This window comes from Ursus maritimus, unplaced genomic scaffold, assembly GCF_017311325.1.
Source record: "Ursus maritimus isolate PB19 unplaced genomic scaffold, ASM1731132v1 scaffold_31, whole genome shotgun sequence".
In the NCBI taxonomy this organism is placed as follows: domain Eukaryota; kingdom Metazoa; phylum Chordata; class Mammalia; order Carnivora; family Ursidae; genus Ursus; species Ursus maritimus.
The window spans coordinates 31,647,072-31,672,993 of record NW_024425675.1 but is presented as its reverse complement, the minus strand read 5'-3'; the positions used below and the strand labels follow the sequence as shown (position 1 = coordinate 31,672,993).

Genomic DNA, 25,922 nt, shown 5'->3' with positions numbered 1-25,922 from the left:
GCCCATCCGACTCGGTCCCAGGGCGGCCGCTGCTAATGCCGTCTCCTCGCTCTGGAAGGGGCATCATTTGGAGCGCAGGGATAGAAGCGAGGGCTCAGAGCGGGAGCAGCTCGAGGTTCTAGTGGGAACGGCCGCGCGTCCATACTGTCCGAGAAGGGCGAGTCAGAGTCCAAGTCATCAGTTCTGTCCAAGTTTCGTCCTGGTGACGTGTCAGACTACCAGAAACTAACGTAAACCGCTGTTTGGTTACAGCGTTCATCCCGAATTAACATTTCATCGTATTTCTTCAAGTGTTAGGAAAGATTAGTGTGCATCATCTGTTTGCAAAAACATTTTCATGTCTTTTAAAAGTTTATCTTGAAGAAATTGTGTGCTCTGTGCCCATTTTCTTTCCTAAGAGAACATGAGTGAGAAATCTGACCCTATATGAAGTCCTGGGAAGAGTTGGCTTCCATAGTAACACCTCTACTTCTTGTCCCACAACAGATATCTAAACCTCGTGTTGTCTCCTTTCTGCCCCCTTATCATATCCGCAGTCTCGACTTGGAGATGTGCGGCACGGCGTTACGCTCCCGCGTCTTGGGGTGAGTGGCAGGCCTGTGTTCTCGTCAGGGTGTGCCCCTGTGGCGGGCCGGCTGCACGTCTCACCAGAAGCCGGAGCGGGCTACTCCGAGGCTTGGCTGTGTGGCATAGTGCGTTTCAGATGTGGGTCTTTTGCGGGAGAAATTAGAGGCCTGTCAGTAGGATGATGGATGTTAGAGATGAGTTCTTGGTCGTCGAAATGGACAGTTCAGGGTACCCGGATGGACTGAAGGAGTGTGAGAGGATGCCTGCCTCCTGCCTGCACAGCCACGCGGCCCCACCCTGCTCTGAGAAAGGGTGCCAGGGGCCACATCCCAAATGGTCTGGGTGTCTGACGCCTGTCCTCAAGGGGACAGAACCCTGCCTCTTGCATCTCAGTAGCTGCTGTAAGTGGTTTGTTTCCATCATGCAAGATGGTGATCGGGAACCTAAAGTGATGGAGAGCTGGTAGCTCCTCCAGCCCCAAGGAAAGGTTGTTGTGAGTGTTCTTTGTGCTTCTTCTCTGACGCAACTTAAAGAGCGTGGTCTGGGACTTGGTTTCCTTGTTACCTGGTGAGGAGGCTGTGGGTAGTCACTAACCCGCACACGGCTGCCGCACACGTGGTCAGCGGCCGTCGGCACCTGCCGCGGAGCCTGTGCTGGGCCTGGGATGGGTGCTGCGGTCTGTGGCACTCAGTCCTGGGCCCGGGTCCCGCGTGTCCTACGTCTCAGCTCACCGGCTTGCTGCAAGAAGGCCTTCATTTCTCTGGTCCTAGTTTAGGGGCTCTTCAGTTTGTGCATCTCAAATCCGCTTCGACGGAGGTGGGGTAAAAACTGGAGTGAGTGATGAGGGTGGTAGAGCGTCCTGTGGCTTCTTTGGGGAGGAGCCCATGGCTTTTCTCTTCATTGTGGCTTATCCTGAAGTACCGTGCCAGCTTGTGCTAGTGAGAACCAGACGCAGTGCTGGAGGCGTGTGGCCGGGGGGTCGGGGGCGTGGGAACGGTGCCGAGGCACCGCGTGGCAAGGCTGCACCTAAGACCCTTCAGCCTGAACGGAGACTGTCCCTCGCACACACCGGGAGGAGACGTTCGGCCGCACCTGTGCCTTCAGGACTGGGGGCGTCTGGGTTCTGACAACGTGGGAGCAGCCGCCCGAGAAGCAGCTCCTACCTTGAGTCCACTTGCCCACGGAACACTGACCACGCGCGAGCTTCTGGAACACGAGAGGGAAATGAGCGTGGGGAGCCAGGAGCACTGCCTGCCGCCCCACGCACACGCACGCACGCCCTGCCCTGTCCGGGTGCTCGCTCTGCTCCGGGAGCGCGGGAGTCCGGTGGCTCAGAGAGTCAGTAGAAACTGGTCTTGCTCAGGCGGCTTCCTCACCCAGGTGCCCAGCCCGGCCTTCTGGAACGCCTTGAACAGCTGCTGTTTGACAGACTGGTAGGTGCACGCCCCCCGCTTGGCCTCACAGTACATGGACGGTGTGTCTCCGTGGCTCGGGATCCGCGTGCTCAGCTGTGGGGCAGGAACAAGACAAGTAAGCCGGACGGACAGAAATGCCGGGGCATCCGCGAGAAACATCGGCTCCTGGCCGCCTTCCCTTTGCTCTTGCCGTGAAACGGAAAAGCGATGTGGCAGAGAGTAACATGCGTGAAATTTGCCCAGAAGGAGCTTCTTTGATTAAGCGTTCTCACCACGCACAGCGACTGCGCTGATGGGTGCGCGACTAGCTTGGTGGTGGTCACACTTCACAGTGTGCATGCGTCAGAACGTCACGTCCTCTGCCCTGAGTCTGTCCAGTGTCGGTTATGTGTCAGTCCTACCCAGTGAAGGGGTGACTGCACCGGTCAGCACGCCCTACGTGGCAGCTCTGAGACGCCGTGGACGTACCAGGGCTGCTTGGCGAGACGTGAGAGTGCGCAGCAAACAGAACACGTACGACTGCCTGCTATTAAACAGATACACTGTGTGTGTTTTCCCTTTTGGGGGAGGGTCCGGGGCTGATGTTGGGGTGGGGTTAGGGGGTGGCGGGGACGTTCGTGGGCACTCAAGCAGCATCGTGCAGGTGGGAGATGGGCGAGTTCGAGCTCTCCTGCCCACCAGTCAGGAACCCAGTGGAACTGGCCGTCTCCTCCATCGGGTTTCTGGGCCAGTACCAGGCAAGGCCCTGTGGCCAGTGTAGGCAGAGATCGCACCGTGGAGAGGCCTGGGGTGCGGCGAGCAGGGGCGGGAGGCCCGAACCCCCACTGGGCTCTGCAGGGAGTCTGGGGACCAGTCTGCCCACGTGCTGGCCGCCCCATCCTGAGCAGGTGCAGCGGGCCCTTTTGTCTAGGAAGACAGAGTCAGTGTGTTCTCTGACAGTGTGCAGACGAGGGAAGCGTGGACGGTGCCCTGAGTGGGCAGGGAGGCAGCTGAGGCCAGGGGCACAGGACAGACCCAGGTCCCGTCGGCGCCCGTGGCAGCCGCAGAAGTTGTGGCACTTAAAGGGTGACACGCACAACGTCCAGGTCTCTGAGTTGAAGGAACTGTTTATCTTAAGGGTCTGTGTGTCTGTCCTGTTCTACTGGTTGACACATGTGCCCCAACACTCCCATTCCTGTTTGGAGTTGTTGCCGGATAAAGACAACGGGAGCAGCGAGCACATAGGGGCTTTTAGGTGTTTATGTTTTCCTGATGCCTGTGTTTTTGTTTGTTTGGTTCTGCCGCAGTCTGTTATGCTTTGGAAACATGTGGAAATCTATATCTCAACTTAAAATCTGGAAATGGAGTTACCATCCCTGTTTATCGGGGAGGAAGCTCAGAACTGTAGTAGAAATGCGCAGCCTTTGGGATCAGGAGAAGAGCTCAGACCTTCTGCCTGGCCCTTGCTCCTTGTGTCATTCGGGGGAAGGCACTCCCTTTCCTTGTATCTCAGCTGGGAGTAATACCAACCACAGGAGCGTTCTCTGAACTTTCCTTACGATGCCCTATGTGCAGGTAGTTTGCGAGCCTTCTAGGGCCACGGCTCAGAGTCCGCGGCTGCTGGCCAGGGGCCCGGGTGGAGTGGCTGCGTCACAAGTCTGCAGGGGCCGGGGAGAAGGAAACAGAGTGGACGTGTTTTTGTGCCGTGTGTCACCCTTGCTCAGACCAGTGTTGGCTTTCTGGGGGCCCCTTCCTGTGTCCATGGGGAGCTGAGCGCAGCTGGGCCGGCCTCCCCCAGAGCAGAGCCGTACCTTTCCGTAAAGCCTCGCCCACCGGGCCGAGAACACGTGCTTGCAGAGCCGCGATGAGCCCCCGCAGCTCCTCTTCCCAGTGGTGCCGTCAATAATCTCCACGTCCGCGTTGCCCATCACCCAGTTCACGCTGAAGTGTGGAGACTTCCCCGGCTGGCGCGCCTCGGCGTGGCTCACTCCTGTCAAGAGAGAAACCGCAACAGCCAGGCATCAGGATTCCCCAGGGGGAGAAGACTGGCTAGGGGGAGATCAAGCCTGGGTTTGCACTGCTGGGAGGTGCTCATGACCCACTGCCCGTTTTCACGTGGAACTTGTGAATTTTAACTTGGAAGTTGCTCATGGTACCAGACAGGCCCTGAGGCTTATAATTTTGGTTAACGGGATTTAAAAAGCTAATGCAAACAAGAGAGAGCTAAGAGCCTAGACGAATGAATCAGGCGATGTGATCCGGAAACAGCAGCGGCTACTGAATTTTTGAGGCCCGTTCTGAAATTAAAACATGAAGCCCCGTGTTCAGTAGTTACTGAGGATTTCAGGACGACAACGGAGCTTTAAGTTGATGGCGGTCTTTCTAAGTGTGGTCCCTGGGACTGCACTGGACACCGGGCACTGCCGCGAGGCTGGTCCCGTGCACGAGGCCTCTAAAATACTCAGTGCAGCCTGTCAGCCACAGTCCCTGCTTGTCAGCTCGTGCATTAGTTTCCGTTGACGACACAGCCCCGGTGGTCCCAGGTTCCTAGCGCAGATGAGAGAAGTGGGCACTCGGCGTCCCTGCTCTGCGGCAGGGTCAGGGCCCGTGATCCCAGGGTCTGCTGGGGGGCCCTCACTGGCTTTCCACTGTGCCGTCCTGCAGCCGCTGCTCCGCCCGCCACCCCAAGGTGACCTCAGGGAAGGAATGTGAGGCGCGTTGGGGGGGAGGAAAGGCCCCTACATGCTGTCGAGCCCCAGACTTCCTGGTGCAGCTCTGCGCACAGCAGCATGGAGTGCAGCCCAGCACACCAGCTGGGCAGAGGAGGGACCCCAGCTCTTGCAGTTCACCTGGGTGTTGTGGGATATTCAGTTCCCAGCCCCGGATCTCTCCCAGCACCACTGCCCCTCCTCACCACCCCTTCCCGGAGCCAGCACGACTGGAGCGCCCCTCCTCCAGGCGCACACTGCCTGCTCCTCCTCCCCACGGGGACTCCCCCATGCGCCCTGGCGGGAGGGTGCCGAGGGTCCTCACCAGCGGCCCCTGTGTCTGGGTGGGGTGGGGCTTTAGTGCATTGTGCTCATGCCACCGCTGGCTGCGGGGGTCACCGCGGAGTTGAGACGCTGTGGTGTCACAAAGGACGCAGCTCGGGTCTGCAGCAGATGTGAGGGCGTGACCCCTGTGTCCAGGGGCAGCCCAGCACCCCAGGCCCTCCTGAGGGCAGCTGTCCCGTCAACTCCCACCGGCAAAGCTACAAATCCCGGTCCTCCCACAGCGCCCAGCGTCCCCACCATCCAGGGGCTTGGGTCTGCCACCTGCTGCTGCATCAGCCTGACTCCCGACCAGGATCACCCGGCGACCTTCTCCTGGTCACGATGGGCAGTGCCGGGAGTTCCAGGCTAATTCCAGCAGGTCAGCTCGTGCCCGTTCCTTGAAGCCATTCCCTGCGGCAGCTGCCCACGCGGAGAGCTGGACAGGGGGACAGTCTGGCACGTTGGCCGCAAGGTGGGCCTGCTGGGCGGAGGGAGGCAGTGGCCAAGGTCAGGAGTGACCAGCCACAAAGAGAGGCAGGCCTGCTCCAGAGCCGCATGCAGCCAGGCCCTCCCGCCCTCCTCCCTCCCGCCCTCCCCCTCCTGCCCCTCCCTCCGCTGCTCCCTCCCTCCTCAGGACAGGGGAGGGAGACTATACAATCCGGTGCTCCACAGCTCTGGACATGGGGAAGAGTCTCCGAGGATGCATGGGTGTCGACGTCACACCTCCCTGGCTCCCTGCCTGTCGTCCCTGCTGTGGAAAGTGCCCTGCTTTGTTGCCGGCTCTCGTCACACAGACACCTGCTTCGAGAGGCTCGGCCGTGGCCCTAGCAGGGCGTCCACACGCGGGTCCTCCAGCTCCGCACACGGACGTAGGCAGAGAGGAAAGGCACTGGCTGGCGGACAGCCACACAGCCATGCAACTGTGGATGGGCAGCTGCTGCCTCCCCAGCCCCTGACCCACCTTCTCTAGCTCGGGTCCCAGTTGGTTGGTGTGTGCGCTGGAGCAGAGACGTGTGTGGGGAAGGGAAGTGGTTTATGCTAGAAATCACGACTCCGTAAATCACAGCACGAAAACCGTCAGGTTCCGACTGTAATGGCCCTCTCAACGGCCATGTGCGCTGTGAAATGAGATTTCAGGTCCAGCAACGATCTTCCACGTCACCGAGCCTCTGTGGCCAGTGGAAAACGTGGGACGAGACCCGCGTTGACTCAGGAATCAGAAGCAGCCCCAGTCCTGCGTTTGCTCCCAGTTTGCTGTTTCACCCGCCGGTTCTGTTCCTTCCTGTGCTCTTGGTAGTGACAGCGTCTGGTGGGAGGCCTGCCTTTGTCAGGGGAAGGGGTGAGGGCCAAGTCTGGCTTGTGCAGGTCCCCCACGTCGTGGGGATCACAGTGCCCCGCTGAGATGGCACGGACCTTTCCCAGGTTCACTAAGCGGGATGCTTGCTGACCTCCCGCTGTCATGGGAGTGGACGAAGCAGCCCACACATCGGGGTCAGAGTCCCTTCTGTGTGTCACGTATGTGCAGTTGAGTGTATATGTCTGCGGGATTCTCGTTTGTCCTTGGGGCTCCAGGTTTAAGGGTTCTTTTGCTTGGGAGAAATGTTCCCAAAGCAACCTGCAGGAACGACAGTTTTCCCTTTCCCTCCCTCCTCGCTCTGTCTCTCGGCTCCTGTCCCTGAATCTACCCTAGAGAGGCCTCACGCTCGTGTCTGTGACATCTTTGTGCCCGTAGTACACGCAGGCGGCACCGTAACGAGTGACCGTCGTATGCACACCCAGGGACGCTGACTCGACCGGGCAAATTGGTCCGCGAGCAAGGAGAGATGGTTATCTCATAGACCGTCCCCATCGGTCCAAACCTGCAGGCCAGACGGAGTACAGGCAGAAGAGGAGCTCATCTGTGATTCACACAGTCACGGGCTGGTCACGATGTCTGTCCTTGGAGGGAGGGGTGAGCAGGCCAGGAGGGTGAGGTGGGCGGATGGGAGGCCACGGCCAGGAGGTGCTGCTCCGGCTGCTTGTGTTCTGTTTCCCCGTGGTTCGGGATGGCGCTCGTGCTCTCTCTCTGTTCCGCACCACACTCACGGGTGGGCCTTCAGTGGGCGTGTGAGGACACTTCATTAGGTTCCTTCCAGGTCTGTCTGTCTTTTACTCACTCATTTTGGCCCAAGGGAAACACTTGTTTCTAAGGAGCGTCGCGCACGTATCTGAGGGATCTCATTCATCATGTCCTGGTTTCATAATTCGAAATCAGCTTTGCAGGAGCCAAGCAGGGACTGGCGGCCGGATGAGGAGCTGGTGCGGCCAACCCCCTCTGGGCTGAGGCCGACGTGCTTCCGAGTGCGGCTGCCAGACGTCCTGCATTGTGGGGAGACGTGCCTCCCGCTCCCAGCAAGGAGATGCTGGCCTGCATTCATTTGTCCTCCCATTGGCTGCACATTGTCAAAGTAAGAGACTCCCGGGATCGGCCCTCTGGAAGCAGATGTCGAATGACTGAAGATAAAAACCAAGTCTCAAGTTCAGGTTCAAGTGCATAATGTACTGTAACAGTCCTAGGCATCACCTGCTACCACCTGCTTTCACCGTCATCCTTGAGATGCTAACACATTGGCACATTCTGCAGATCCAGGCACTCAGAAAATGCAGCGTTACCTTCTGTCTCCAAGTCCATAGCAGGGGACGCCTCCTGGGGCGTGTCAGAAATCTCCATCCAGAGGAAGAGGCAAACACAAAGTCGGCCCCCGTCCTAGTCACGACGTAGGCAAGAGCTTTACGTTCTGAACGCTGAAAGCATGAGCCCGTGTCCGCTATGCTCCAGGAAGAGAAGAAGGTCCTCTTAAAAAACAAACACTCGGAAAGCTCAGCCCTATGTACCAGTGACCTTTGTTCAAGGTCACAGGGTCTATTTGTGTGCACGGACCTTGGACTCTTCCTATTTTTCACCCAGTGCACCTGAGCCAAAGAGTCTGCATACCTGCCCCTTGACATCCAAAAACGGAACGCGTCAAAGTACCACCGGCCAGTGTGGCTCCTGGGGCCGTTGGCCTCCGCTGTGGGCTGGCGGAGGCACAGCGTTGCCTTTCTCAGTGTGGTTCCCACCTGTCCTCGTGTTGTACTGTAACACGGCAGCCCAGTGTTAGTCTCCCGGGGCTGCTGCAGTCCTGTGCTGACAAATTCACTGGCTGACAGAAAATCATAGAACGGACCCCCTTCTCGTTCTGGGGGCCAGCAGATGTCGGCAGGGCTGTGCGCCCTCCTTGGTCCTCCTGCTTTTGGTGGCCCTGGGTGTTGGAAATGCGTCACTTCCACCTCTGCCCATTTTCACATGGCTTCTCCCCCACTCTGTGTCAGTCTGTCTTTCCCTCTCTCAGCCTCTCTCTTCCACGGACGCATGTGGTGGCATGTGGGACCCACAGACATAGTTCAGGGCACCCTCTTCATCTCAACATCCTTAATCACATCGATAGTGACCTTTTTTCCAAATGTGGTAATTTGCAGATTTTATAGATCAAGATTTCGTGTCTTGGGGCAGCCATTAGTCAGCCTACACCAGCATTAATTTTAAATTTTGGTGCTGGTCTCTGAATCCCATGCTCTGACCCTCTGGCACCATGGTTTGCGGGAGACGGGTTCCCAGTGGCCTCAGCCACGTACGCGGATGTCTCTTTTTGGCCGAGGCTGGGGAGGGAAGGCCAGTGAGGTTTCATTTGGGGGACGATGTGGTTGACCTCTGTCAGGGAGGGTCTCGGTTTGGAAACTTGCTGAGAAAGCCCAGGACAGGTTGAGAGAAAAGGTGTCCCTGAAAGGTGGCACGTCCAAGTGAGGACCAGGTCCACGGCCGTTCTTCCTTAGTGATTATCCCAGCCATCTTGGAAGGAAGCCTGATTCAGCCTCATCTCCCCAAACACCTTCCCCATCAGAACCATCGCTGGTACTGCACAGAACCATCTGTGCAACTCCTCTGTCTGTGTACCACATCACACACGGTCGTTCATCCTTTGTGGAACATTCTAGACACGTGTTGTATCTCAGAACAGACATGTGGGAGACCAAGCAAGTCTCCCTCCAGCGGCTTTTGACACATTTACTCTCTCACGATGACAAATTCATGAAGGCCGACGTTTGATTTAGTGACTGAGTGATTCACACGACTGTGTGAATATGGTGAACCCGAACTAGGTCTCGCTAAACATCACAGCACTTACTGCCAGCGCGGCCTTTGATCAGTTCACGCACCTACTGACTACCGCTGCCACCGCCTTCACCACTGCTGCCACTGCTGCCGCGGCTGCCGCTGCCGCCACTGCTGCCACCGCTGCCACCGCCTTCACCACTGCTGCCACTGCCACCACGGCCGCCACGGCCACGGCCGCCACAGCTATTAGGACCTCTTCCACCAGCAGTGCTTCTGTGCCAGACTGTCACATCTTCGTACGGCTCCCGTCACCATGAGTCCGGCCGCCACCGCGACTGGTACAACTACTGTGACTAGGAGCAATGGGAGTGAATCCACTATTCATCTGTGAAAGTGAGTTTCATAACGGCTTATTTAGCTATGAAGAGATGCCTTATTTTGAGAAAACCCTTGCACACCTCTTTTTAAAAAGCAGTATATGAGAGAGACATTGTAGTGTTTCTTTAGCTAGTGGGTCTAATATATTTAAAATTTAATTCACTTTCTCCAAGTTAAGTGTACATGGGACATTCAGAAATACGATTTTTATAGGAAGTGAGGCAAGTCCGTATCTCAAGGCAGCACTGCGTTCAATGTTGTGAAATGGACGATTCAACACCAAGTCGTAAAGCGGCAGGTGGGTATAGACGAGGCCGCTGTTGTGTGCTCTACTCTGCCAGACACCCCTTGTGCCGTCCCTCACACACATGCGTGCACACACACACCACACACACCTCTGACAGAAGCAGAGCCAGGACTATTTTAATGTGAACTTACAGATTTGGAGTAGTTAACAAGGCTGCATTAATGTCCTTTTATTCATTTTCATTAGCACGGACTCCATTATAATTGACAGTAATTTTATAGCTACTGTCTTGTCTTAATAGAGCACGTTTCAGGGCAAGTGTGTGGAATGCAGTAGAGTCGAGGTGGTGAGTGAGGACGGGCTTAGCTCTGCTGTGAGATGCTTGTGTGGGTTCTGTGGGTACCTACCAGTCGGGGATGCGCAGTGTAGGAAAAACTGGGCTGATGCAGCTCCCCCCTCGCTTCGTCTGACCGGTTGGTGAGGTGGTGGCTGCTGTGGCTGAAAGCCGGCGTCGAGGGCGTGTGTGCGTGCCACGTGAGGGAAGGCTCTGGTGGCGCCTGCCTGGGAGGCTGGAGCCTCCTCTTGTGATGAGGGTTTTCCCCACTGATTTCCGGGGACTTCCTTCCCGGAGTCAATAGGAACGTGGTCTTACCTGTGACCATAAATGACTGTGGTGTGTGGTCCTCACAGTTTAAAATGCATGGACTCATGGGACAGCTATGAAAGGTGTGAATTTTCCTCTGTGGCAGGAAAAAAGGTATTTCATTTTATAACCTGATAGTGACATAGTTCCTGGTCCCTGTAAGGATGGTCATTACTTCGAAAGACATGGGACAAGAGAACTTTGGCAGAATATGGTCATGTTTTCTTCATATGATGCATTTTTCACTGCTGTAGTATCCAAACTGTAGTAATAAGTGAAGTTTTATACTGGAGAAAATGTGGATTATTTCCATCACACTTTATTGTGCTTTATCCATTTGGGGTTATTTTCCTTATGCCCAAATAGCACAATTAATATCTCCTTTGGTGCGAGTCTGCTGAAGCTGCATTAGCTCTGTGTCTGTCTCTCTGGACTGTTGTCTTGCCCTCATTTTAGCTTTTTGCTTTTTATTTATTTTTTAAAAAGATTTATCTTTTTATTATTTTAGAGAGAGAGCACGTGTGCATGCACACAGGTGGGGGAGGGGCACAGGCAGGGGGAGAGAAAACCCCAAGCAGGCTCTAGCCCGACACAGGGCCCGATGCCATGCCCTGAGATCACGACCTGAGCCGAGATCGAGAGTCAGATGCACCACCGACTGAGCCCCCCCTGGCGCCCCTTGCCCTCATTTTTAAAGGGTATTTTTATCGGGTCTAGGATTTGAGGTCAAGATGAGTTTTCTGTCGGCATCTTAGAGATACTGCTTGGTTGTTTCTTATCTTCCGGGAATCAGCGGCGAGTCTGATTCTTCCCCTCTGGAGCTGCTCCTTTATGTCATGATGCTTTAACGATTTTCTTTCCTCTTTTTGTTTTGCTTTGTCTGGTAGCCGTTTTCCACCTGGAGGAGGGTTTAAGAAGCTTCTTCTTGGGCCACGCTGTGCTTCTTAGAGCTAGTAACTAGTAACTCTGTTACGTCTTTACACACCGCTCCTGCTCTGTTTCTTCTCCCCACATTGGGAGCGGGTTATATCTTGGGTGTATCAGACTGTCCTGCTTCGTCTCTGACCCCCTTGTGTTTTCCCTCTGGGATGGTTCCTTTCATGTATCAGCCTGGTTGGTCTGTGGTGCCCGGCGGCTTCATCAAACACGAGCCAGATGTCCCTGTGAGGGTGCTTTTGGGTGTGACTGACGTTTCAATCAGTGCACGTGGAGGAAAGAGACGGCCCTCCATGTGCAGGGGCCTCACACAATCAGTTGACGTTCTCAGAAGCGAAGACCACAGCTCCCTCGAGAGGAGGGAGTTCCACCTCCAGACTGTCCTTGGACATGGCTGCAGCATCGTCTCCGGCTGGCCTTTCCGCCTGCTGCTGTTTCCCGCCTGCTGGCCTGCCTGCCGACACCAGACTTGCCAGCCCCTGCACACGTGGGAGCCCGTTGCTTTGGCTACATCTCCTTTCTGTGAGCAAGTTGAATATACCCAATTGCTGCTGTTCTCTGGAGAACCCCAACTAGTACACCTTCTTCCTGTTTATGTGCTGCATTCTGGATGTTTTCTTCAGGAGGTGTTCCAATTTACTAATTCTCTCCTCAGCTGTGTTTATTTTTTAATTTTTTTTAATTTTTTAAAATTTTATTTATTTCTTTGACAGAGAGCACACAAGCTGGGGGTGGGGGAGAGGCAGAGGGAGAGGCAGGCTCCCCACCAAGCAGGGAGCCCCATGTGGGGCTCGATCCCAGGACCCTGAGATCGTGACCTGAGCCAAAGGCAGATGCTCCACCGACGGAGCCCCCCCACGTGCCCCGTCCTCAGCCGTGTTTGATTTGCTGCTAACCCTATCCTCTGCTGCACAAATTGTTTCATTTTCCTCTGCAATTTCTATTTGGCTCTTTTTCTTTTTCTTTTTTTTGTCTTCTGTCTCTCCCCCTGCATTTTCCCTCTTGTTTTTTAAAATCTCTTTTTTCCTGGCGAGCGTGGTTATACTAAAGTCTGTCCGGGGCAGTGATGTCCGACGTCACGGGTTTTCTCCACTGTGTGCCTGCTGGGTTTGTTAAAACGGTCTTGTCCCCTCCTGCGCCCGCTGGGTTCTTGCCGTGTGCCAGTGCTGTATTTCCATATTTTTTGTAGCATTATTTTGATCCCGCTCTTAGTAGGGTCATCTTAGTGTGAATTTGGGAACGGAGATAGTTTCAGGCTGCTCCGTGAACCCTCAAGAGCCTGCTTATGCAGGGTTCAGTCTTGGTCCTAACTTAATCCATGAGCAGTGGCTGCAGCCTGCCTCTGTCCCGAACCCCGGGACACTCTCCCCCCAGTCCTGGCCCCTCTGCTCCTCCCCTGCTCCCCGCCCCCACATCATTCCCTCTTCCTGTAGGACCTCGCTCTGATGCCACCACGGTGGGGTCTGACCCTCTGACTGAGGGTTGAAGGTCACTGTAGTCCCTTCTGCGCTTTATTTTTCTACAGAGTGTTTTCATTTTGTCTGTCTGTCTGCCTTCCCCACTGCAATGTCGTCTCCCTGGGCTATGGGGTTTCAACTGTTTTGTTTACTGCTCTATTCCCAGTGCGTAACTGTCCCTGGCACATCGTCACCAATCAATACACATTTGCTGAATGATTAAATGAGCGTATGGATTATATTGACCAATGTCTTGGTGTTTGGGTAAATGGAATTGTTGACAATGGAAGTATTTTCCCTAAATGGTAAAGATTTCAATACAATTAAGGTTGGTGTTCAGGTACTGTTGTTAAAATCATGGTAGAAATTAAGTGTAACTTAACTAATATACAACAAGTGTTTTTGAAAGAACTTCTCAGAAAACTAAAACAAGGTTTTTCTATAATTTTAAATTTATCATAAGCTGTGTGCCATTTAATTTGCATAGGGAAATCAGTGCTGATCTATGGAAATGTCTTATTAAATATTTCTTTGTTGAATCTAACATTTTGATTTTCATGAAAAGATATTAGGATTGCCTTTAGATTATTCCAGCAAGATTTATAACAATTTTTTTCTACCATAAATTCCTTCAAGGGCACAAGAGATAAATTTCTACTTCAAACAACTCCAAGGCAAAGGAGCTGCTCAGATATATTTTTAAGCTCATGTGTTTTATCCTAAAGATTTATGAAAAATGTATAGGTTATTCCATAATAAACCTGTGCTTATTTTATTTTTATTTTTTTTAAAAGACTTTATTTATTTGAGAGAAGGAGAGATAGTGAGAGAGAACATGAGCAGGGGGTGGGGGCAGAAAGAGAGGGAGAAGCAGGCTCCCCGATGGGCACGGAGTCCAATGTGGGGTTCGATCCCAGAACCCTGATATTGTGACCTGAGTCGAAGGCAGACACTTCACCAACTGAGCCTCCCAGGCACCCCAGTGCTTATTTTAATATAAAAATAATATTGCATATTAGTTACCACCTGCATAAAAACAATGTTTGCTACTACCCCACTGGGTTGTTTTGCAAGATGCTGTTAATGAACATTAACTTCAGAAATTTCTCCTGAATTAAAGAGGGTTGGCTCTCCATATCGAACTCTACAGCTTAGTGTGACAATACCTTGGGGGTTGGAACTCACAAGAACGTGGATATGCATGGCAGCCGACCTCCTCCATCCCAGCCACTACCCCTCCCTGAGGAGAGGGGTCTAGAGCAGCCAGTAGGTGGTGCTGGGCGGGATTTCCGGACTGCTGTTGGCGGACAGCTCAGTGAACTCAGCTGCTTGAGAACATGGAGTCTGAGGGGGCTCTGACCCACCAGGGACCCATTTTTACTCCTGCAGGAAGATGCGGGCTGGGGAGGAAGTCAGCTGATGCTCTGCTTATCACCATCCTGAGATTCTCATCTCGCGAACGTAAACCAGGGTGCGAGACGACTCATGGCTCTACCATCCGATTCCCTGGGCCCGTCTCTCAGATTTTGTGTTCGTTGCCAGGACCTTGCCATGGGCTGTGAAGTTTCATCTTCAGTGTGGACTAAGAATGTTCAACGTTAAACACCAGATCCATTAAATACGCCGTGAGTAGGAACAAAGAACTCGTGTATCCCACCCAGATTTCTCTTTTTCCTGATGAAGAAAAATAAAAACTTACCTTGAGATTGGAAGGGCAGACAAACCAGACCGTCCGCCAAGCAGAACAGCCTCAAAGTTAGTTCCTACTTCACTTAATGTTTTTCTAAAAAGACGAATATTCAGAGTGTAGATTTTTATTCATTATCATCATCACCATTTTCTCGTCTTATCGGATATGTCGAGAAAGGCCGAAGGCAAGTTCCTTTACGGGAGCTGCTCTCATCCAGTGATGTGACGCGCCAAAGGGTTTGGGCACACGGCAGCCGCGGGGTGGGTGTGCGTCGTCAGGTTCTGCCCGGAGCTGCAGGCTGGTCTGTGCAGAAGGGCTCAAGGTATCTTTGGAGGACATTAACATGCACCCTACAACCGTGTCGATAGGCTGTCTGTTTCAGCTTGGCTGCTTCTTATTAACCCAGAGCTGATTGAGCCCCAGCTGAGCCACGGGACGACTCCTGCGAGTGCGTGGGCTTCATCTTCTCGGCAGTTTTGCAAACCGAGCTTGCGGGAATCTTCAAACAGATTTCATGTGCTTGTTTGAGTGTGCTTTTCATTGCTATCCTTAGACAGGATCTCTCCGTCTGTCCTTTGTGGCAGAAAATCCTGATGATTTCCTTTCAAAATTTGCATGATTGGTTTTTAAATATCCATCAAAAGCAGAGTGGTTATCGTGGCTCAGAGCTTGCAGGTGAGACGCCAAGGTTTAGGCTTATTTGCATCTCTGCAGTAACAAAAGCTGTGTTTTCCGTGTGGACTGAAGTGTCTGGTCAGATTGTCCTGGTTGTAAGTAGGGGCGAGTGTCAGGGGGCTGGGGGTTCATGTGACAGTCTCAGGTGCTTTGCCACTCGATGATTTCAGGTGTTCTGAGTTTCTCTAATTAAGTTTTTTTTTTTAAAATTCACTGCTTTTACACTTATAACTCAAAATTCCCATTTTTAATCTGTGTTTATGTATTCCCATTTGAACGTAAAATTTTAAAAAAGCTTTGCAAGAATGGATGGCCAGGCAGTAACATGTGTACCCAAAGGCTGGATGGAAACCAGCCCCCTTATGGGAAAGGTGATAACAGATGCGAATTCTCTTCAGTTTAATGTAGAGACTGGAGAACCTCACTGACGTTTGTGGGACGCCCGAGTCGGGAGCACTCGATTTACAGCCAAACGAGTAGCTCTAGGACTTCGGGGTCCGCTCCAGAGCTGTGTTGGCTCTTCAGCCGTAAGAAGTAAGTATTCTTGGGGCGCCTGGGCGGCTCAGGCGGTGAAGCGTCTGCCTTCAGCTCAGGTCAGGATCCCAGAGTCCTGGGATCAAGTCCCGGGTCAGGCTCCCTGCTCAGCGGGAAGCCTGCTTCTCCCTCTCCCTCCCCCCGCCCCCTGGCCTGTGCACACACTCTCTCTCTGTGTCAAATAAGTAAATAAAATCTTAAAAAAAGTATTCTTTCCCATTTTGAGGAAAAAAAGGAAAAATGAAAGAAAGAGCTTAAAACTGAGCCAAAGTGATATTTTATCAGAATTCCTGAAATTACCAACTATTTAAAAAATAAGTGTAAGTTTATAGACTGAATTTGAGGTGAGTGTTTGCGCCTCTCCTGTGACACTCAGGGAGCTGGCCCCGCTGGGTCGGTTTGCCTCTCCTACACCGTCCATCACGAGTTAGATACCGTCACCTCTTCAGCTATAGTCTTGTATGCATTATTAACTTTTATGGGATTAAAAACATGGACATCTGTTCAATGGTGCTTCAGGCCATGGGGTGCAGTGTGCGTGTTGAGAGAGCTTAGCTGTGTCGCCGAGCTGAGTTCAGGTCCTTGCCCCACGTCGAGCGATGGAGCACCACAGCAAGTGAGTGTTGGGGAGTCTCTTCCCGCATCTGTAACACGGACGTCGTCGGGGGGTGTGACGCCATCTTTGTGACACTGAGAAGGACCAGTGGCTGAGTGGTCGCTCTCAGCAAGAGACTCGGGTGCTGTATCCTCACTGCGCCATGTGCACTGCCCACCGCGGGCCCCTTGGGTGCTCGCCCCCCCAGCACGACCACCGGCAGGCCCGCCATCGCCCAGAGTTGGTTGTGGTTCGGGTCCGGGGCCCTGCAATGCTGGGCAGGTTTCGGGCTGCATCCAAAGGCAGCCTTTTGAGCAAGGATGGTGGTGACGAAATCCTGCCTTGCTGATCTTGTTGTCCCAGCCCCTGGGATGGTGGCAAGTGACTGACCCCTTCCACGATGGAGCAGCCCTGGGGACAGAGGCGCAAGTGAGATCCTAAAAGATGGCGCTGTTTGGCATTTCTGGACAGACTCTGCGACCCTGTCTCAAAGGGCCTCGCTGAGGTGCGCTGACTTTGACTCTAAGTCCCCTCACTGCACACATGAAGCCCCGGGACTCTAACGTGGTCCCAGGGATGTGAGGACAGGTGGCACGGGCTGGCACAGCTTGATTTCGGGCCCACTACCTGAGTGCCACGCGTCCTTCTGCAGCAGCAGAGGGGTGGCTCTCAGCACGGGGTCTAGGATTTGGGGAGCAGGACCTCACATATGAAGGAAGGCCTGCGGTGTAACAAAGCGGGGACTGGGGTGGTTGGCCAGCCCAGCGGGGGAGGGTCCTCCGCCGTGTCCGAGCTCGTAGGTTCTGCTCAGAGCAGAGAGTCGGTGAGTCTCAGAGTCGGAACGCACGTGGAGGTGTCTTCTTCAACACTTGCTCAGGTGTTCTCACTCCCACCCCCATGGGGCACTACTAACACCCTGATTTTGTATTTTAGAACAATTTGAGAATCCTGCGAATAAATCTTAGGCCCAAGTCTGAGCCACAACACTGAACACCTCCTTTGTTTTCCTATTTCTCTCTCAGGTCATATGGCCCAAGACTGAAGCCAGCCAGCCCTGCTCCTTCCCCTGAAGCGGGAACAGCTTTCCTGCTTCCTCAAGACACCTGCCTGGGGTTGTGGGGCGGCTTCGGGCAGTTCCTTCAGGGCACCGTCCTGCCCAAGCAACGGAGTCCCCCTCTGCTCACGCTGTTTCCTCCAGGCCTCTGGTGAGGCTCATGTCAGGAACCAGGAAAGGGTCTGTGACCGGGAGACCAGTGGTCACCATAGGCATTCCCCTCCAAAATGCCGCCATCTAGGACTCGGTCCTTCGCGGTGTACAGTCTGTGATGGATTCCAGAGCGCTTCCTGGCCGTATGACTCTTGATCATTACTGTTGGCTGTGTGCCGTGCGGCCTAGGAATTGGCCGTCCCCGTTTTGCAGAGGGGCACTGAGGCTCTGAAGGTCTGGTGCTGTGGACGCAGGCAGCGTGGGAAGCTAGGAGTAGAGGCAGGCTCAGTGCCTGCTGGATTACCTTGTTGCCTCTGACATGTGCTTCCCGGATGCCTTGTGCAAGGAGGGCACAGGGACCCCGAGTCCTGCAACCACTGCAACCACTCGGGTGGCCTGGGGGCCTGCACTGTCCACCCTCCGTGTGACTGCTTCCGACCCACCTGGCCCTCCCATCAGAGACGCCTCCCGCGGAGCAGAGCGGGACAGGTAAGTGGTCCTCTTGGACCTGTGCGTGATGGTCCCCTCAGTCACTGTGATGCTGGGACGTGGTCGTGTGCTGCGTCCTGTTCTGCATCCACCTCAAAGTGCTGCCCGTTCCTACATTCGGAATGCACGGTAACCTTCCTCCTTTCTTTTAAAGTTTTGTATTATTGTCATTTTGCTCGCTAAATCTGAAATATTTAAGCCAGTGGCCAAAATGGGTAAAATCTTAGGAGGCATGGGGCCAGCTGATGGGAGGGCATTAGTCACGTGTGTATACGAGGACGGCGTTTTCTTACCGCTGAGGAGGGGCCGGTTGTGCCGATATGAGGTGGGCAGCTGTCCGACGTCCTCGGTCCGGTGGCTCATGACACGGGAGAGGTGGCCGGTGTGGTGCAGGCTGCCCACGATGATGCTGTGCAGGTACACGGGCTCGATGAAGTGGCAGAGCAGCGCGCCCTGCAGTCCCAGCACGTTCCACCTGCAAGGACAGGGCGTGAGTGCGGCGCTCGGCTGGCCGGGCGGGCGCAGCGTCCAGGTTCCTGGCAGCCTCCCTCCCCACCCGCCGGGGGCCGGCTGTGCGCAGCCCCGTGCTTCCTCCCCTCCGTGTGCCCGTGTCGCCCCGTCAAGCAGGCCGAAGGGAAGGGCTTTCTGGGCCGCGTCCGACCGGGTGGAGTGGCCACCAGCTTGGGCGGCTCACGGCTCTGAGCACCTGACTGCCGTGCACGTGGCTGACGGGCTCTGCATTTTAATGAATGAGGCTTCCTTTTCTGGAAAATGAGTCGTTGGATGGAGTGGAAGCTGTATATTCTCTCAGGGACTTGAAATTAAAAAAAAAAAAAAAAAAAAAAAGACACTCTGTCCCCAAAGCGAATCTGAATTTTTCTTTATGTTAGTTGGGAAATATCAGAAATGGAGTTTGTTTATTTCAGTTTAGGGAAAAGTACTTTCTTCTCCTTTTGTCCTCAGCAGTCAGAATGACCTGTTGTGTCATTAAATGACATTAACAAACGACCCTGTTTTGCTCTGAGGAAGATTTTGATTTTAGAAGCCTAGATCAGACATGAAGGACAAGGCCGTCCTTCTCTGAAATAAATGTAGCCCTGGGCAAGTGTTTTTGCTTCTGCAAGCAAAGATGACAGCAGCATTTTAAGATTTTTTTCCCCTAAACTTGGGTGGTACAAGGTTACATGCATCTGTTAGAGGCAACATTTCGTGGTTTCCACTGTAAATAACGTGTTTAAAACCCAGCCTCCATCAGCAGCAAACATTATGCAGCTAATTTCTTACATCATTGTTCTTTTCATTAATTAACATTTCTCCGCCGTTAGAACAATTATTGTGGTGCCTCCGTGCCGTACATTTCTTCTCATGATTAATAAGGAGTCATTATATTTCCCTTTCCTGAAGCAGTCAATTAACACAGAATCCTTTCCATTAATTACCGAGTGTTTAAAACCATCATGCCCTACCTGGAGAACAATCTGCTCTGGGAACCTGTGACACCAATTGCTTTAAAAAGTTCTCTTTAAATTTTATTCCGAAAACACAAGCAATTTAGCTGGCGATATTAATTTGCCTCAGAAGCATTGCGGTGAATGAGAGACATGTTTTAATCTCATGCAAGAAAAGGCAGCCATCTGGCGGGCGAGAACCGAGAGAGCGCGTCTCCTACTCTCCGCAAACGCAGGTCATTAAAGTAATGTGTTCATCTACATAAAACTCAAATGGAATATAAAAGGTAATATTTATATACAAACAATTTAGTCCTACAATTTAAACAGTCATTGGTTTTATGAAACATTTACTTTAGTCTATCAGATTTGCATAACTTCCCTTAAAAAATAATTGTGGTCATTTCTGTAAGTTACCTCATTTCTTTCAGAAAGGACCGAAACTGCTGTCCTTTGGAGATTTATATATATTTATATATATGATTTTATCAAAGTAAATATCAAAAGGGTTTGAAGGAGCGGACTTCGTCACTTGGCGATACGTCTCCGCCCGGACTTTCGCTCCAGCTGACTGGCCGACTGGGGTGCTCGGAAGGCTGCCTGTCCCTCACTTTTCGCTGACCAAGTACGAAATTTCAACAAAATCCTGGAGAGGGTTTTTTGCTCTGTGAGCTTTCTGTGGAAGGAACATGGATGTTTTTGAGTGGTGATTGAGGGATTGAGTTCCTTCCCTTAAATCTGAGGCCGGTATTTCCAGGCAGTACCAAAAAAGTGAGGAAAAATCCAACAAAGTCACTTCATCTAGTATTTTGGCTACCTCCTTTTTGGATTTGAAGAAACTGGGAAAGTATGCCAAAAAAAGAGGAGGAGCCAGTTCAGCAGTACGTCTCTTTGACTATGAAAGTGTTTGGCATTTGTTTTTAAGTGTACATGTTATTCCTGACCCACACGTAGGTGTTCTTGTGTTTGCATGTGCGGGCGAGCACAGGTGCTCTTGTAGAGAAAGCCTCCAACGCGGTCAGTCTGCAGGGACGATGCTAAGTTACCGTCAACGGCCAGGGGTTCTGCGGTGCGGGCAGCCCACGTGTGTCTTGTCTCTGACCGTTAGTGAAGTGTGAATTAAAATCAGGGAATGGACATTTCCCCCATCGATAACAAAGCCCTCGCCTGAAATACGCCAAATCTTGAACCATAAAATTAGTATTCTCAGAAGAGACAGAGCTGTCCTTTAGGCCATTTAGGTGTTGGCTTTGAACAAAACTTCTGGAACATATTTGAGTGGTTCTGATTCTGTGGGATTGTCTAAAAACAAATAACTTCTATATCTGGCTTCCTCTTAATAACCTTTATAATAAAGAGAAAATCAACGTTCTCCTTGTCTGGCTATAGGAGTTTAAACTTATTCAGCTAACATGATCAATAAAACCAAATGTCTCCCTGAATATAAACTGGGGAATTTTCAGCATTTGGGATTGAATGAAAATACCTCTCCTTTTGTTCAAACAGCTGATATTTCTGCAATATTGACAGAGAAGAAAAAATCCCGTGTCTGGTTTTCAATATAGATAATCCCTCAATAAATATATTTCTGTTTGTCAATCATGGAACTACCAAAGATAAGTGGAGGAGAGATCTTGGAAAAAAGCTGCCTTTCTTTAGCCAAGGGATGCAGTCTCCTCGCTCAGTTTGAATCTTGGCCTCTGAGGATCAGTGGAAACAGTCACAGGGATGAGCCCTGCCTCAGACGGGCACTGCCAGTGTGCCCCTGGCACCTAAGACAGGGGACAGCAATTTCCCTCATGTATTTTGGACAGTTAGGGTTCTTGCCTGTTGTTTGTGCCACCTTGATGTGGCCCCGCAGGTGAGGGAGCTCTTCTGAATTACAGTGAAGTCTATGGTACAGTCGTCAGGTACCATCAAAATAGGTACTTGTCATAAAAACAGACACCTACATCAGCGGAACAGAATAGAGAGCCCAGAAGTAAACCCATGCTTATATGGTCAATTAATTTACCACAAAGGATCTAAGAAGACACAATGGGGCAAGGTCAGTCTCTTCAATAAATGGTGTGTTGGGAAAACTGGACAGACACATGCAGAAGAATGAAACTGGACTGTCACACACCATACACAAAAATAAACACAAAATGGATTAAAGACTTGAGTGTAAGACCTGAAGTCAGGGTAGGCATGATAGAGACCTAACGCTGCAGCCCAGGAGTGGTTTCCAGCTGTGGTGCACATTGAGCTCATGTGGGGGCTCTAAGAATCTTTTGGTGCCGGGTCCCCCTAGACTCTGATGGTCTGGGTCTGGGGTGCAGCCCAGGCGTCTGCCTTCCCAATGCCACAACTGATGCTGATGGGAGCCAGGGTGAGAACATTATGCAGCAAGGCATTCGGCACAGATACTGGAGTCAAAAACTCGGGTCAAATCCCAATCCTGACACCAGTTAGCTGTGTTCCCTTTGACCACTTTGCTGCTACCCTGGACAGCAGTCTACAGCGGTGGTCCTCAAAGTGTGGTGCCTGGACTGGCTGTATCCGCATCACCTGGGACTTGATAGAAATGCACACTCCAGGCCCCACCTCGGACCTACTGAGTCAGAAACTTAGGGCTGGCAGAGGGAATTTCAGCGAGCCTTCCCGGTGATTTTCATGCTGCTAAATGTAGAACGGTGGGTCTCCATGCTGAGTGTATGGTCATAATAGTGATCTCTGCTGCTGTAGTCCTTTCAAACTCTGCAGGAGAGGATTTAATCTCCTACCAGTCTGGGGGTTGATACCAACCCGCTTGTATAGCCTCCCCTATCCCCAATCTCAAATCTTCTACCTTTTGCCCAAGATGGGTAATCATGCCAAGTCAGAGACATTCCTGCACAAATGGCCCATCCCCTGTCCAGTCTGCTGATGGGGTCTTTCCAAACAAAAAAGAAGGACCAGACCATTAACCCTGTCACTCAGTAATGTCTCTGCTAGGGAATCGTCCCCTGGATATACTCTCCGTAAAATGGCAGGATGTATGTACCGACAGAGTCATTAGAGAATTGTTTGCTATTGCAAAGCAAACGAAACAAAACAAAAGGCCTGGAATAATCTAACAGTCTCTTGTAGGGGTTGGTTAAATAAATTACGGTCCGTTTGCGGAAGAGTTTGGATTTGACCACCCGCAGCCTGCCTGGCGGCTTGGGGGCATGGTTGCCTTTTTCCGTCTGCACTGCTCTCTTTCCTGACTGCTCCCCTGCTGGTCCCCTCTGCTCGCTCCCCTCAAGGCCATGAGCCAGTCGAGTGAAGGTGCTCAGCATTGCCGTGGAAACCACCTGTGCTGCCCCGCTGCCCTCGCTGACCCTACCACCTCCTTTTGGATCCCAGCCAGGCAGTCCATGAAGGGGAACCCGGTCTCGGCCCACAGCTTGGCTGAGCTCCTAGCTGACCGTCGACACCAGCTGGCCAGCCGTGTGAGCATGCCGTCCAGAAAGTGGCCCCTGGCCCCAGGAGCGGATGCCGCGTGGAGCTTACATGAGACGCCTGATCAAGTCCCACTCGCAGAACACGTGGTTTGTTTCAGGCCACTACATCTTGGGACGGTTGTTACAGTGGACAACTGTCGTGGAGTCTACCGCCGTCTCTCAGGTGACCTTTGGCTCCTGGTAACTCCTCAGGAAGTCTGTGTAGGTCACAGCGATCAGAGTACCCTGGATGTCGGTGGTGACTGCAGAAGTTGGCGGCACAGTGGCCCTGGCGGTCGGGTTGGGGTCAGGGCGATGTTGTGCTGCTTCTGGTTATTTTCAGCTGAAAGAAATTATCTCCACTTAACACAGTCTCATCTCTGTCTCTGAAACCTACCCGGAAAGTGTCCTCTCTTGACCCGACATTTCTGGCTGCATCTGCCCGACAGACTGTTACGGTGTAAGCATTCTCACCGGGCCAGTAGCAACACTGTGACTCGGTTATTTCAATCGTGTCTCTCCATTCTCGGTGCTGACGAGTCGCGTCCTGCAGGTGGGGGCCGCCGTTTCTAGGATGCGTGGGGTTTCCAGCGCTGAACGAGCAGCCTGGGGAGGTCCCCCCATCGCCAGCTCTGGTCTCTGACTGACTCTCGGAGCTCTGGGCCCCGTGGCTCTCCTGAGAGGGGCTGCATCTGGCCTCCTGGTGCCTGGGGGCAAACATCACATGTTACTCTGGGGAACGCCTTTTGTTCCTTGTGTGAAGATGGAAACCGTAAGGTAGAGCTTCGGCCACTGTGTGTGCGCCATGGGCTCTTTCTGCACAGACCTGTGCTCGAGGCTGTTTCTTTTCAAGTCCCCAGACACTGTCTCGTTCCCCTCAGCCCTGTCTTCAGGACCCCCACCACGTCCTGCTGTGACACTGTACCATTCATGAGATGTCTGTGGTCTTGCTTCACGTGGCCATTCACCGACCCCTTGCTTTCCTTGGACCAAGGTATCGTCTCCTGTGGGGCCAACCAGATCTCCAGAAGGTTTTGCCGAAACTGAGCTTCCCAGCTGTTTGTGGGGTCCGGGGCTGGATGGCGGGGTGCCATTCAGGTCTGTGTTGCTTTAGGTACAAGCAAGGAGGCCCTGGATGCCGAGTATCTTTGTTGAGACTCCTTTTGTACTGGACACGTGTTACGGAATTTGTCACTAGAGATTCTGTAAGACTGGCTGCAGGGAGATTGCCACGGAGTCTTTGGTGCAGGAAACATAGCAGGATTATTAAACCGTGCTGTGAGCATCCTGGGCTGGGGTGTTTAGGAAGGACCTGTTTTAGAAGGACCTGCATATCGAGAATGGAAAAATGAGCAACACTTTCACTTGATTTCCGGAGAGCTGGTAACAGTCAAACCCAGGACGACCACCGGTAGATCGGGGCCTGGTGGCGGGGAGGGGAGAGGCGCAGCCCACGGCTGCAGTCAGAAGGAGAAAGTCACTCTTCACCGTCTGAAATCCAAGTTTAGAAGTCAGACAGTGTCTTACTCCCCAGAGAACAGCTATAATTTTTTACAGTTCATTTTTATGGAGAAAGTTTTAATCTGTTCATTTAAAGACACATTGTGATCAATAATCGAGCTCAGGTACTTAAAATTAGAAACCATATCTAAAGGAACATTAGTTCCAGGAGATTTAGAGTTTTATGTGCCACTCAGATTTGATTCTTAGAGGCAAAGGCAGAGAGCACTGCTTTGGTTTCCCCTCCTTCCAGGAGACTGGCGTTCGCCCGTGGGAGAGCGCGTGGATGGGTGTCCCACAGTGGGGAAAGCGGACCACACGTTCGGGAAAGTGCGCATGACTTTCTTCTCTCACGGAGCTGCAGCGTCTGCCTCAGTTTCATCTTTCGGAGAGAGACCAGAGCGCTCTTTGGTGTGCTGTTACCACCTCAGTCTGTGGTGCTGAAGGGCGACTGTCACGGACCCCGTGACACAGCTCCCTCTCTGTCGTGACGCTCAGTCTTCCATGGGGAGATTGCTGGTTGCGTTGTGGCAATTGATTTCACTATGACTTTATCTGGTTCTGTAATTTTCCGAAGACCACGCGAGTTGGGCTAAGCGAGTACACCTCTTACCTGGTTGTGCTGGTCTCCCAGGGCCGCGACGGCACATGCCACCGGGAGCTGCAAACAATAGCCATGAATTTACTCATGGTCCCGGAGGCTGGAGTCTGAAGTCAAGATGAGGGCAGGGCTGTGCTTTGTCCGGAGGCTCCGGGAAAGCTGGACCAGGCCTTTTTATGGTCTTTGGGTGGCAGCTGGCTGTCCCTGATGTTCCTTGGCGTGTAGACACGTCACCTCCTTGTCCCTGGTTCCCCTGTGCTTCTGTCTTACAAGCATACATGTGGCTGCATTCGGGGCCAACTGGAATCATCCTTTGTGCTTAGCTGAGCACCCACACGTAAGGGCATTTTTGCAGGACACGGACATACCATTCCAGGGGCCACTGTTCAGCCTGGTGCACGTGCTGTGGCCCATCAGGAGACCCCACCCTGTCTCATTTAGGACAATCTACCATTTTCCCTCTACCGTGGGTGGGCTCTGTGAGCCACGCAGGGGAGTACATCTGGGTACAAAGCTTTGTTGTGAGGACATCATTCACCGTGGCTGTTAGGTGGGAACATCCCGGATGCCCAGCACCAGGGGACCGTGCTGGTGGCTTGCTCCAAGACCTGAGCTCCACCGGCGCTGAGGGCACCGCGCACCGCGTGAAGAAGGGGTTGCAAGTGCGTCGCAGCAGCACTGAGGCCCGAGTGTGGGAGGAGCAGACGCTGGCCGCTGTTTCCTGTCACTGCTGGGGTATCGCTAGTTGTTTCTTTTCTGCTTTTCACCTTTTCCTCGTATCTCTTTGATTGCGTTTGCCTTTGTAACGGGGGAGTGTCCATACGCACAGTTGCACTCTCTGAGCTCTTCTTTGACGGTAGGGGCGGGACTGGTTGGTCTCTTGATTCTTGCTCGGTTGCCCCCTACGTCTGGAGGCAGCAGACCCACCGCATCGGGCATCGCGGGTCG

General features: G+C 52.7%; 1 protein-coding gene across 1 annotated transcript in view; it reads right to left on the bottom strand.

Moving 5' to 3' along the window:
• Window positions 1-1,898: 1,898 nt before the first annotated feature.
• Window positions 1,899-25,922, bottom strand: part of ADARB2 (adenosine deaminase RNA specific B2 (inactive)) — a 131,667-nt gene continuing 107,643 nt past the window's right edge. The window contains exons 8-10 of the mRNA XM_040645498.1: window positions 18,273-18,454; window positions 3,773-3,951; window positions 1,899-2,075 (exon numbers count right to left, since the gene is read on the bottom strand). Of these exons, the coding sequence (XP_040501432.1) occupies window positions 1,899-2,075; window positions 3,773-3,951; window positions 18,273-18,454 (538 nt within the window). The remainder of the gene's footprint in view (window positions 2,076-3,772; window positions 3,952-18,272; window positions 18,455-25,922) is intronic.